Below are 13,331 nucleotides of genomic sequence, written 5' to 3'. Positions count from 1 at the left end.
CTTTCAGGCCAACTCCCAACATCCAGGACTTGGCTCCACCCAGAAACTTCCAGCAGGAGTTGTTGTTGTTCAGTCACTCAGTCGTGTCTGACTCTTTGCGATGCCATGGACTGCAGCACCCCAGCCTTCCCTGTCTTTCACTATCTTCCGAAGCTTGCTCAAACTCATGTCCATTGAATCGGTGATGCCATCCAACCATCTTGTCCCCTGTCGTCCCCTTCTCCTCCTGCCTTCAATCTTTCCCAGCACCAGGGTCTTTTCTAATGAGTTGGCTCTTTGCATCAGGTGGCCAAAGTACTGGAGCTTCAGTTTAGGCATTAGTCCTTCCAATGAATATTCAGGATTGATTTCCTTTAGGACTGACTGGTTTGATCTTTCAGGAGTTAGCCTCTTCCAACTGACACTTTTCAAGGACCACCATCTTTCTGTGGCTGCTTGACATTCAGTCTTGTTCCCTGCCCCCCAGCAGTTTTGATGTTTTCAAATTCATGATCTTTCTCCACCATTTAGGTGGCAGAGGGGGGCATCTATATTCACTACCCACAGGCAGGGTGGTAGGGGAGGCATGCAGAGTGAAAGAAAGATGTTAGCACTGGCTTCTAAATTTCAAGAGAAACTTCTGGAACCTATGGCAGAGGGAAGAATGGAAGGGAATGGGGTTTTCTAAATAAAAACAGCATTTCCTGGGAACACAAAGGTTATGCCAAAATAAAAGATTTGGAAGGAAGTATGATGAATCTGGAATGAAGTTTACTTCCTGCAGAGGAAATTACAATTCTGCAATTTGTGGGGAGAGGAAATGGATCACTTTAAACCCCCATGTGAGTCTCTGAAAGAGGAAGTCTGTGCCAAGGTAGGCTTTGGGGGTCTGGGAGCAGAGAGCACAGGGCCTCACTTTGTGGGGTGGGACTGAGCATCCCAGGAACAGCTGAATGTCTTCTTGAGCGCTTGGGGAGTAGCTCAGGAGGGGTGCTGACTGCCAGAAGGCCATCAGGGGCCCCAGTGGTTGGTGAGCAGGATAGAACAGCAGAAAGCAGCAAAGTCATGGCAATGCCTTCAGTCTGAGTAGGATCGTCAAGGAGGCAGACACACACAGGACACACATGAGCCTCAGTGCCAGAACGAGCTCATGATGACCAAGTTCAGTTCAGTCGATCAGTCGTGTCTGACTCTTTGCGACCCCATGGACTGCAGCACGCCAGGCCTCCCTGTCCATCACCAACTCCTGGAGTTTACTCAAACTCATGTCCATCGAGTCAGTGATGCCATCCAACCATCTCATCCTCTGTCGTCCCCTTCTCCTCCCGTCTTCAATCTTTCCCAGCATCAGGGTCTTTTCCAATGAGTCAGTTCTTCACATCAAGTGGTCAAAGTATTGGAGTTTCAGCTTCAACATCAGTCCTTCCAATGAACATTCAGGACTGATTTCCTTTAGGATTGACTGGTTTGATCTCCTTGTTCTCAAGAGTCTTCTCCAGCACCACAATTTAAAAGCATCAATTCTTTGGCGCTCAGCTTTCTTCACAGTTCAACTCTCACATCCATACATGACTACTGGAAAAACCATAGTTTTGACTAGATGGATCTTTGTTGGCAAAGTAATGTTTCTGATTTTTAATATGCTGTCTAGGTTGAAGACCAAGGGCCAGGTGCCATCTCCCCATCCCCACCTCATGTTGTGATCTCACCAATGCCTCTGGGAGTTTGGCTTCAACCTTAGGGAGAAGGCAGGAAGGGGAATGTACTCAGTTGGCAAAGAAAGTTCCTGGAGATTATTTTCTCCAAACTAGGATTAAGCCATGAGGAGAAATGGGAGCTGGAGACAGAAATTACCCAACTGAAAAATAAGAAAAAGAAACATTGTCAGCACACCTGAGCTGATAGCCTGTGAAATTTGGACCAACTGAATTTTTTTTTCTTTTTGATATTCCACATACAATTAAAAATTTTTTAAAAATAAGCTTCTATTTTAGAATAGATTTAGATTCTAAAATAACAAGACAAGTTGTGAAGATAGTACAGAGTTCCCTTATAGCTCAATCCAATTTTCCCATATTACTCACAATTAATGAATCAGTACTGGTACATCATTATTAACTAAAGTCCATATGTTATTCATATTTTCTTAGTTTTTACCTAATGTGCTTTCTTGGTTCCAGGATCCTTAAGAATACTACATTACATTTAGTTATCATGTTTCCTTGGGCTCTTCTTGGCTGTGACAGTTTTCAGACTTTGCTTACTTTTGTTGACCTTAACAGTTTGGGGAAGTATTGGTCAGGTCATTTGCAGAATGCCCTTAACTGGGATTTGTCTGTTATTTTTCTCATGATTAGACTGTGTTTCTGGGAGGAAGACAATAGGGCTAAAGTGGCATTTTCATTACATCATATCAAGGGTATATACCATCCACACGATTTATCTCTGCTGGTAATCTTGTGAAGTAATGTTTGTCAGTTTTCTTCATTATAAAGTTATCCTTCTGGAAGTTGAAAGTGCAGACTACAGTTAAGGACTATTCCATCTCACTGAGGGCAGAGTATCTAAGTATTAATTTTGAATTCTTCTGTGAGGGACATTTGTCTCTTCTCTCTTAATTATTTACTCATTCAATCATTGCATTATATCGGTATGCACTCATGTATATTTATTATACTTTGGGTATAATAGAACATTGCTTTATTTTGCTGTTCAAATTGTTACAGCTTTGATCACTGGGAGCTCTTTCAGTGGGCTTCTGTGTCCCTTTGAGAGACCCTCATCATTGTTCTGGATGTTGATTAATTAAACAAAAAATTTTTCGTAGCACTTCCTTATCATCTGGCACAACAAGATGCTCTAGGTTCTCTTGTACGTTTCCTGTTTTAGTCCCAGAGTCAGCCGATGCACCTGAGGAACCTGGTTTCCTTTTGCTGAAGAACGGTGTGAATAAAAGATCTGAGTGCCTGATGTGCGACTTGCTGCAAGAGTGTTATGCCTAAGTCCACTCAGCTGACAGAGCAAGGAAATGGACATACATGTAACAGCCTGTGTATAACATATATATAACACATATCTGCAAATCTTTTCTTACCCACCTGCATCTATATTAAGCTAAACAGGAGTTCATACTGACGTCTCCAACTCTAATCCCGTACCACACGGATCATTCTAGGCTTCCTCACAGTGCAAAACCTGGTATTCATCATTCACTATTAATTTTCTTAATTGTTCATTTCCAGTGTTCATGTATATTGGTTTCATGAGTATTTCACCAGTTTTTTTTTGTTTGTTTTTTAAATCAATCTTATCTATCTCTTGTTTCCGGCGCACTGGATACCAATACCTTTTGCTTCCTTCGCTTGTAGCCAGGTACATAGGTGTTTGTACTCGAATATTTTGTCAAATGCGGGTGTGACACGGATCTTCCTTAAAGGAGGATGTCACCTACCCCTCACTTCCTTTGGTCTCCTTAGCCACCATCACCTTCCCCCTTCTCTACATTCTGGTGGAAGGGGCGGAGGAGCTGTGAGTCCCGAAGCTCCTGTGGCAGACGAGGAGACAGACGGCCCCCAGGAGTTCAGAGGCCTGCTCCATTATTCCCTCTGGGGCTGGAGTACAACACACGACCTGTTTTCATAATCTCTTCCCATTCAACAACTATTGTGGAGCCCCGTCTACGCGCACACCGGGCCCTGAGCCGAAGTCATCCCGCCCCGCGGCGAGATCAGTCATCAACAGCTCCAGCGATCGGAGGGCGGTGCGGCGCTGCAGGAGCGAGCGTCCAAAGGGGGCGCCATGACGGGCCTGGAAAGGTGCGCGCCCTCGCTGCCTCAAAGCGTTCCCTCCTTTTCGCCGCCGTCCGCGGGAGGGAACAACGCTGAAACGCTCCCGCCGCCGCCCGCCGGCCCTCCTGCGCGGCCCCGCCCCTCCCGCCAGGCCCTGCCCATCACACGCCCCGCCCACCCGCCGAGCCCACGCTCCGGCCCCAGACGATATTCACCGGAAACTCACGAAGCCCCTCTCTTTTTTTTTTTTTTTTCCCCTTCCTCTCCTTTCCCTGCTCTCCCTTTTCCTTTCACCCGGGTTCCCTCCGCCGTGATTTCCCCCCTCCCCCCTCCTTCCTTTCCCCATCTGAAATCAAGATGGAGGCTCGCGGTGGCCGCCGGCGCCCGTGATCGCGGAGCTCCCGCCGGCCCCCGCGGGCCACCCCCCATCCCCCGCCGCCCTCGCGACTGCGTGTCCGGCGCCGCGGCGCGCGTGGCTGCCCGCGCTCCAGCCGGCGCCGCCGAGGCCGTGGCTCCGCGCTCCCGCCCCGCGGCCGGCTCGCGGCTCCCGGGCGGAGTCCTCGTCTATGTGGACGCGCTCCTCGGGCCGAGCCGCCGCCGCCGCCCGCCGCCGCCGCCGCCGCCCCGGGGCTCTGCGTCCACGCGCCGGGCGCGGACAGCAGGGCGCTCGGCGCCGCCAGGCCCGGCGCGGAGCGGGCGGCGCGCGGCGCTAGGGGCGCGGGGCCCGAGCCGGGCGCGGCCGCGGGCGCCGCCGCAGCCATGAGCGGCAGCAGCAGCAGCGGCGGCGGCGGTGCTGCCGCCGCCCCCGCCGCGTCCTCCGGCCCCGCCGCTGCGGCCAGCGCGGCGAGCTCGGGCTGCGGGGGCGGCGCCGGCGAGGGGGCCGAGGAGGCGGCCAAGGACCTGGCCGACATCGCGGCCTTCTTCCGATCCGGTGAGTGCACCCGCGCCGCTGCCCGCGCGCTCCGCCACCGGCCCCCGCCGCGGAGGCGCGGTCCGCGGTCACTGCCGCGCCCGGTGCTTGCTCGCCCGCCCGTCGGGCCCGGAGCGCGCCCGCCCAGGCCGCTGCCCTGCACCCCAATACCCGCGGGTCCCGTTGCCCGCGCCGCCCCGAGCGCCGCGGATCGGCCCCGGCGCCGCCGGCTCGTCCTTCCCTTCGTCCCCGCCCCTGGTTTCCCGGGTGAAATCTCCCCGTCGCCCGCCCCGGCGGCTACCGCTCCACCGGTTGGGGCGCCGGCTCTTTGTCTCCTTCGCGGGAGGGCCGAGGAGGCGGCGGCGGCAGGGACGGCGAGGGCGGAGGCCCCCCTGTCCCCCGGAGGCCGAGCGGACGGGGGCGGCGGGGCCGGGCCCCGGGAAAGCGGTCTCTCATCTGGGCTGGTCTTCGTAGCCGATTTGTCCGTGGTCCCTCCTCAGCTCCATAAGCAGCCAGGTTTCTTCTCTCGCCTGTCACCTCCCTGGCCTCGGTCTACACTTCTGTGAAACGGGGCTGCCGGGGCACTGGCCGCCCGGGGAGGGGAGGAGGTCGGTGATGGCTGAAATGGAGCGAGGCCGGCCGGGCGATGGGTGAGCCATTGTCTCCGGGGGTAGCCCGGGAGGGACACCCTGGGGACGTGGTGGCCCCGGGGGTGGAGGCGCGGGACCGGCACGCGCTGGGCCCTGCCCGGGAGGTAGTGCCGGGGTGGCCGTGTGTTTCTTGGTCAAAGAGGAGGGGGTTGGTCACGGGAGAGCCAAGCTTTGCGACCCGCCCGGGGGGGACTGGCGCGGGAGGCGTGACAAGGCGTCCTGGGGACCCCGGCGGCAGCGCCTCGTCCCGCCCGCGCCCCTGCGTCCCCGCGCCCAGTCCGGTTTGTTCGCGCGTCCGGGCGACCTCGCGGCCCCGCGGCGCGGTGCCCGGCGGACCAGGCGCGGGGCAGGGAGAATGCAGACTGGGCGCTGGAGAGCCGAGGAGGGCGGGCCAGGCCGGGGCGGGCGGGAGGGCGCGGGGCGCGCGCGGGGTGCTGGTGGCGGCTCCCGGGAGGACGTCGGGGGAGCGGACTGCGGCGGGATGCGCGCCAGAGGCCCGAGGCTCACGTTTCTTCGTGGCCCGTTTCAAAATCCGGTCGCCAGATCCGGTGAGATCAGTTGGGTAATCTGGGTCGCAGGGAGCAATTTGCAGCGGGTGCGCGATAGTCGGAGGCAGAAGTTAGCCTTGCCGGGGAGAGCCCTGGTTTAGTAGTACTGTCTTCCCTCGTTTTCTTGATCCTTGCCAGGCGGGGTTCGTTTTGAGTCGTTTTAACAGATTGGTTGTGGCTGGGAGTGACACTCGCTGACTCTGTGCTGTCAGCTTGGGGTTAATACACTCCCTAGTGCTCTCTCTCCTTGTGAGGTCCCCACAGAAAGCAGAGGTTTAGGAAAACACAAACTCCTTCAAATGAAAGCCTTTTTTTGTGTGCAACTCGCCCGATAGAGCAGCCCCATCTTACCACTTAATAGCAGACCTGGGACGTCTTCCCTTCATGCCCCGAAGCTAAGTCTAGCCTGTCTTCTCTCTCTCTCTCCACCACCTGTCACAGAATAATAGATTCTGTGCAGAATCCAGCGCCTTTCAAAGGCGTGTGTGCCCTGGAGAGGGAATTTTTGGTGCTTATGAGGCCAGACTTTCTTACGTCTTTATTATTCACAGTGGAGAAATCACTTCTGCTCAGAAGAGCCTCAGAAGACATCAAGTTGGACTGGATGCTCACAGAATACTTTCTCTCAGTTACTGTGGCTCTCCCCAGGGTTTACCTGTCGGTGGCCAGGGGCCTCGTCCTGTGTTTGCTCCTGTTCATGTTCGCTTTGGGGTAGAACCAGTCCGTGCTGCTCACGAGTTTGTTCTTTTCTTCCTCACTCCAAAATTGATTGGACATACTGCCCCTTTCCTTGTTTGACTTGGAATCAGGAACCAGAGCAGATTGTAAGTAGGCAGCCATTGTGCATCCCATCTCAGGGTTAGCCTAGAAGGTCTTTTGAATGTGCTTTTCCCTCCTTAGGGCAACCCTGAATTCCTGACCTAGATCTTGGCTCCAGCATCTGGGGCAGCGATCGCTAGCAGAGGGAGAAGAGAGGAGAGGGACCCTTCAGTTGGATTGATGGGTAGGGGTGGGAAGGGGCAAATGGTTAGACAGATGAAGCAGGGGGACCCTGGGTGGGGACCTCACCTGGTGGAATGGCAGAGGCGGGGGTTTGGAGGGGGATGGCCCTGCTGGGCAGTTTTGATTGAATGTGGATGATTGAACAGAGAGAGGTCAAGTCCGTTAGTAAAATCAGACATTCTTTCCTAAGATGTAGAAACCCAGAAAATAGGTTTTTACTGACTGGGGGGGACAGATCAGAGTGTGATCGGTTTTCCATGGTGGTGTCAGCCTGGTGCTTAAGATTGCCAGTCTGCCTTAGACAAGGCACTTCTACTGGTTGCTTTTCATTTCTTGGCCCTGGAACTGTTGGTTTGGCGACCTTATTTTCATGCCTCCTTTTTGTTCCTTGTCCATACTGCAAGGATTTACTTTTATCCTTGTGGTTGCTGAGTGAAAACTGGTAACTATGATTGGATGAAAGAAGGAGAATTTAGCTTATTAGAGCTTTTACATAATTAGAGCAGTTCAGGAATAGAATGAAGGCCATGATTACTGGATGCACTCAAGCAGGGCACTGCCACCTGCCTGGTTTGGGAGCTGGGACCTGGGGGCAGGACCCCTACACTTGGAGAGGGTCTGGGGGGTGGCTCCAGGGCTTTTAACCTCCTTGGACTCTGTTGTTCCCTCTGAGCTCCTAGCTCCTAGTGGTCATTCTTTAGTTTTCTTGTCAAAAGGCATCACAAACATGAGCTAGTCCATTTAGAACAATTTTTTTTAAAGTTTACAGAAGAGGAATCAGACTTCTAGGGAGGTTGAGTGACTTGTTCAGAAGAGAACTCTGGTAGAGTTGGGGTCAGGGCCGGGAAGCACTTCCATCACTGGTACTCTTTCCCCAGTTGCCTGTCATGGCCAGGACTTCGCTTACCAGGATTTGTTCTCAATCCCGCTGGGACCAATCACTTTTATTGCCAATCTATTTTGGGGCCCTGTTCTTGTGACAATAAATCATTCTTTCAGAGCTCTCTATTTAACCTTGCAAGAGTGTGTGTGTGTCTGGAGGGGGTACTTACATAAATGCCTTATTTTTAACCTGCCTGGTATGTTTCAGGTTGGTATTATATGAATATGCAGAGCATAAGGGTTTGTGGTTATTCTGAAAGGTGGTCAGCTCACTGGGCTAGGTTCCTTACTAAGTCTTACTTCTGGACCTGTTGCTGCAGCCCTTCCCTTTACAATGGAATGTGTGAAGACACTTGAGTCAGTTACTTACTGAGAGAGCAGGGTGCATGTCCTTCTATGTTGATATAATGATTTCCTCATGGAATATTGAGGGAACTTGTCTTCAGATTTCTGCTTCTAACACCACTTAAGTCGCTGGCCTCTGAGCTTGCCCTGCTGCTTCTGTGTATATTTAGAAGCCTGGCAACTTTGGTCTTTGTGAGCACCAATAATAATTATTGTATTAAGAAGTCAGTCCTTGTTACCCTCAATATTTTGAAAAGGAAAGCAGAAGAAAATGTAACTTGATAGTGAATGTTAGTTTCCCCCTTTTCAGTGGCACAGTGAGGTTCTGTTTTAGACGAGAGCAGAGAGGGAGCTGGAAGTATCCTAGAAGTGATTTTTAGGAAATCAGAGGACAGTTAAAAAAAAAAAAAAAATCACTGAAGGAAACTTTCCATTAAGACCTTGTAAACTGACTTATTGACATAGACAATTGTATTTTTTCCTTTGCAGTTTAACCATCCACGATTCAAATGATTTAGATGAAGCCATTTAAACCGTTTAAATGATTAACCAAAATTTAAATGAAGCCAGTGGTTCTGTTCAAGGCGTGGCATGTGGTTTAAATCTGTTCAAGTGTGTATTAAAAATATGTGATTAGCATGGCCTTTTCTGGCCTTTTAAATCTTGTGATAAATGTGGGATCCGTTTCTAAGTGAAAGATGTGTTTGGAGGGGTCATAATCTAAATCAGCCGTATCTGATATTTAAGTTTATTTTCTTGACTCTTCCACTGAGGAAATAAAATTTTATCTCATATCCTTGGCGGCATTCCAGAGAAAAGTCCAATTCTTAATCAATAGCCACACTTTGACTGCCTAGTCAAGTCACTTAGGTTGATAGGGATGAATTGTGTTGTACTATAAAAAGCCGCCTTAACAACCCCCTTCATTCCTCCTCGGTTCTCTAATGAATTGGTTTTTTATTTCCTTAAGTGCATTGTCTCGACGGATTTTTAGTGGTGCCGCTGGCAGAACAGAAGCCCCCCCTCGGTGCACGGGGAAGAATGGCTGTGGGTGAGAACCCCGCCGTGTTCCCGGGAAAGGGGGCGGCGCCTCCGCCGCGGCTCCGTTCTTCGTCTCGCGAGCATTTGGCCTAAGCGCCTGGGCGAACGCCCCGGGGCGGTTGTGTCTGTTCTGAGGACCGAGATGCAGGCTTTTGTATCTTTTCCCCTTATCCTCAGCCCCGCGCAGGCCGCTGGGGGGGGGGCGGGGCGGGGGACAGGGTTGGCCCAGGGGCGCAGACAGGTTACGAGGGGTTAGATGGAGCCGGGACGCAGTTCTCTCTCGTTCCACTCCAGATTGCGCCGCTGAGCCGTCCAGTCAGCCCTGGACGAGGGGACGAGCCCGCGCGGAAATCTTGAGCGGGTGTATTATTATTGTTATTACTGTTGTTCGCCTGGGGCCATTCAAGGTATTCCTGTCGCTGTATCTCTGCACTGAGGGCAAAGGAGCAAAAATGGAGAAAGGGTTTGCGGGTCGGGACAAGGCCCCCCCCCCCCCCCCCTTCCCCTTCCCTGCTCCCCGCCGCCCCAGGGCCCCCGTATCCACCGCGGAGGCCCTGCCTCCCCGACTGTCTGTCTTCTATTTGCTGTCACAGTACCCGGCCCTAGCCCCGGGGTCTCCCAGCGAGGAGACCCCCTGGCTGGAGTTTCCAAGCGGGTGACATTCTTGTTGATGGGGGTTCCCGCTCTCCTGTTTACTGGTTGGCCAGTGTCTCAGTCTTATCTTCACTTTCTCACTTGCTAATGGAAGCCTCGGTTTGCTTGGTTACCTTTATTTCCTCCTTTTTGGTTCTCTCTTCCCATAAGGAAGTCCCTGTAAACCCAAGTTCTGCAGCCCCTGCCCTCTGGTAAAGGTTATATGTCTGGGTCGAGTTTGACAGGAGGGTGTGTGGGCTTCCCAGGCTTAAGGCCTAGGGGCTTGATCCGGAGACAGGGTGCGACCTCCTGGAGTATTTGGTCTAATGCCAGATGTGCTCTGGCAACATGAAACTGCACTTACGTCATAAACGCATTTGCATTGCGGGCTTCCCTGGCGGCTCAGGCAGTAAAGAATCTGCCTGCAACGCGGGAGACCCAGTTTTGATCCCTGGGTCGGAACGATCATCTGGAGAAGGAAATGGCAGCCCATGCCAATACTCTTGCCCGGAGAATCCCACGGACAGGAACCCGGCAGGCTACAGCCCATGGGGTCGCAAAGAGTCAGGCATGACTGAGCGACTAAGCACAGCACACACACACTTGCATTAATAGGCTACTGACTTCTTTGATCAGCCACACGTCTGCTCTTCGCTGGGAGGACTGTGAAGCAGTCTATAGAGCAGATCTTGAGTTTGGAAGGATCATGCTGTTTGGGCTCTGTCATAAGTTAGTACAGTTTAGCAGTTGCCCTGACAGACGAAGCTGTAATGAAAACTTTCTTGCTCTAGGGTACTTTGGGTTAGTGGTGTCCACATGAGTCCGTCAGGCTTATTTTCTTACAGCCCATAGCCCTGTGTGGACAGTGATGAATTGCACTCAGTTTCTCTTTAGGAGGGGTTTCTGTAAGGTCCTGCCCACTGCATGGCCTTCTCTTTTCCTTCCAAGTACTTGGTATATTGCTCTGTCCCTGTCCCACTGCTAGGAAGAGTTAAGGCCCTTCCTTCACTGTTTGCTGCTCTTGCTGGCATTTACAAGAGTAGATGTGAACAGATGAACTGTGGTACATCCATTCAGCTGATGCTGCGTGAAGGAAGGCTGCCTCCAAAGGCTGCATAGGAGTCCACTTGTATGACTTTCTCAAAGAAATAGAACTGGAGGGACAGAGAAGCGATCGGTTGGTTACCAGGAGTTAGAGCAGGGAAAAGGGTGACTCCAGAGGGGCAGTGTGGGGGGTGTTTTTAAGGATGATGAAAGTGTTTTGCATCCTGGCTGTGGTGGTGATTCTGCATATTAAAATTCATAGACCTGAACACAGGAAAAGGAACCCATTTGTATTGTATGTTAATTTAAAACATAACATTAAACAAAGACTAGCTACAAACTGAGGAGAAGGCAATGGCACCCCACACCAGTACTCTTGCCTGGAAAATCCCATGGATGGAGGAGCCTGGTGGGCTGCAGTCCATGGGGTCGCTAAGAGTCGGGCACGACTGAGCGACTTCACTTTCACTTTTCACTTTCATGCATTGGAGAAGGAAATGGCAACCCACTCGTGTTCTTGCCTGGAGAATCCCAGGGACGGGGGAGCCTGGTGGACTGCCGTCTATGGGGTCGCACAGAGTCGGACACGACTGAAGCGACGTAGCAGCAGCAGCAGCTACAGACTGGGCAAAAACATTTTTTATAATTCAGATGAGGAATTATATGTGAAGGATTGTAAAAGGGTTTCCTCAAATCAATAAGAAAGGCAGTCCAAAAGGGAAATAGACAGTGCAACTACAGAACGGCCACACACGTTCAAGGAAATGCAAATACAAACCGTGAGACACCAACAGAAGCCAAGTCTAACAGAAGTTATTTCTCAAGTTTAATTTCCTAAACTTGAATAAAACTGAGTAATTTTGGAAAGACTTTCCCGTTTATTTTAAAGATAGTAATAGTACAAGCTGGGTTAGAAAAGGTGGAGGGACCAGAGATCAAATTGCCAACATTCATTGAATCGTAGAAAAAGCAAGAAAATTCCAGAAAAAACTCTACTTCTGCTTCATTGACTATGCCAAAGCCTTTGACTCTGTGGGTCACAACAAACTGTGGAAAATTCTTAAAGAGATGGAAATACTAGACCACCTTACCTGTCTGGTGAGAAACCCGTATTCAGGTCAAGAAGCAACAGTTAGAAAGGGACAGAGAACAACTAACTGGTTCCAAATTGGGAAAGGAGTATGTCAAGGCTGTATATTGTCACCCTGCTTACTTAACTTCTATGTAGAGTACATTATGTGAAATGCCAGGCTGGATGAATCACAAGCTGGAATCAAGATTGCCAGGAGAAATATCAACAACCTCAGATACGCAGATGATACCACCCTAATGGCAGAAGGTGAAGAGGAGCTAAAGAGCCATTTGATGAAATCGAAAGAGGAGAATGAAAAAGCTGGCTTAAAACTCAACATTCAGAAAACTAGATCATGGCATCTGGTCCCATCACTTTGTGGTAAATATTAATAGAAGGGGAAAAAGTGGAAGCAGTGACAGATTTTATTTTCTTGGGCTCCAAAATCACTGTGGATGGTGACTTTAGCCATAAAATGAAAAGACACTTGCTGCTTGTGAAGGACAGCTATGACAGACCTAGACACCGTATTCAAAAGCAGAGACATCACTTTGCTAACAAAGGTCCATCTAGTGAAAGCTGTGGTTTTTCCAGTAGTCATGTATGGATGTGGGAGTTGGACTATAAAGAAGCTGAGCTCTGAAGAATTGATGCTTTCGAATTGTGGTTCTGGAGAAGACTCTTGAGAGTCCCTTGAACCTGCAAGATCAAACCAGTCAGTCTTAAAGGCAGTCTACCCTGAACATTCATTGGAAGGATTGATGCTGAAGCTGAAGCTCCAATACCTTGACCTCCTGATGCAAAAAGCCGACTCATTGGAAAAGACCCTGATGCTGGGAAAGATTGAAGGCAGGAGGAGAAGGGGGCGACAGAGGATGAGATGGTTGGATAGCTTCACCAACTCAATGAGTGTGAATTTGAGCAAACTCCTGGAGACAGTGGAGGACAGAGAAGCCTGGTGTGCAGGCTTGGTTGCAAAGAGCTGGACAGGATTGAGCAACCGAACGATGGACCTAAGGTGGGACCAGACTTTCTGTAATGTCTAGGGTTAATCTGGGGAAAGGTTGAAGATAGTTATGGGGAAATAGAGATTCTTTTCTTAGATTCTGTAAGAAGCATAACTTGAGAATCCATTTGACAAGTCTGCTGACTTAAAAAAAACTATCTTTAGATGCGAACAGTCACCATTTTTCCTGCTTTAAATTTTCCCACTCTGCTGAGTTTTGCTGCTGTCCAGAAGGAAAAAGAGTAGCACAGGCAGAGTGGTCCGCTGTGCCTTGACATTCCTGGTGTTAAAAAGGGAATTTCTAGGAGGGGGCGTTGTTACTGTATAAATAACTGTGTGAGATCATTCACCCTCAGTTCATGGACTTTCCTACATGTAATTAACTCTGAAGCTGTGTATTTCACAGTGTTGATGGTTAAGGAGTGAATTTA

The 13,331-nt window shown here is 50.8% G+C and overlaps 1 protein-coding gene across 4 annotated transcripts in view; it reads left to right on the top strand.

The window, feature by feature from the left end:
- The first annotated feature begins 4,115 nt into the window (after window positions 1–4,115).
- TRIO (trio Rho guanine nucleotide exchange factor) overlaps window positions 4,116–13,331 on the top strand; it is a 363,545-nt gene continuing 354,329 nt past the window's right edge. For all 4 annotated transcript variants that reach the window (XM_059878913.1, XM_059878916.1, XM_059878915.1 and 1 more), the window contains exon 1: window positions 4,116–4,698. In XM_059878913.1, coding sequence (XP_059734896.1) covers window positions 4,527–4,698 — 172 coding nt within the window. In that variant the 5' untranslated portion in view covers window positions 4,116–4,526. The remainder of the gene's footprint in view (window positions 4,699–13,331) is intronic.

This window comes from Bos taurus, chromosome 20 (assembly GCF_002263795.3).
Source record: "Bos taurus isolate L1 Dominette 01449 registration number 42190680 breed Hereford chromosome 20, ARS-UCD2.0, whole genome shotgun sequence".
NCBI classification, from domain to species: Eukaryota; Metazoa; Chordata; class Mammalia; order Artiodactyla; family Bovidae; genus Bos; species Bos taurus.
This window is presented reverse-complemented; position numbering and strand designations above follow the sequence as displayed.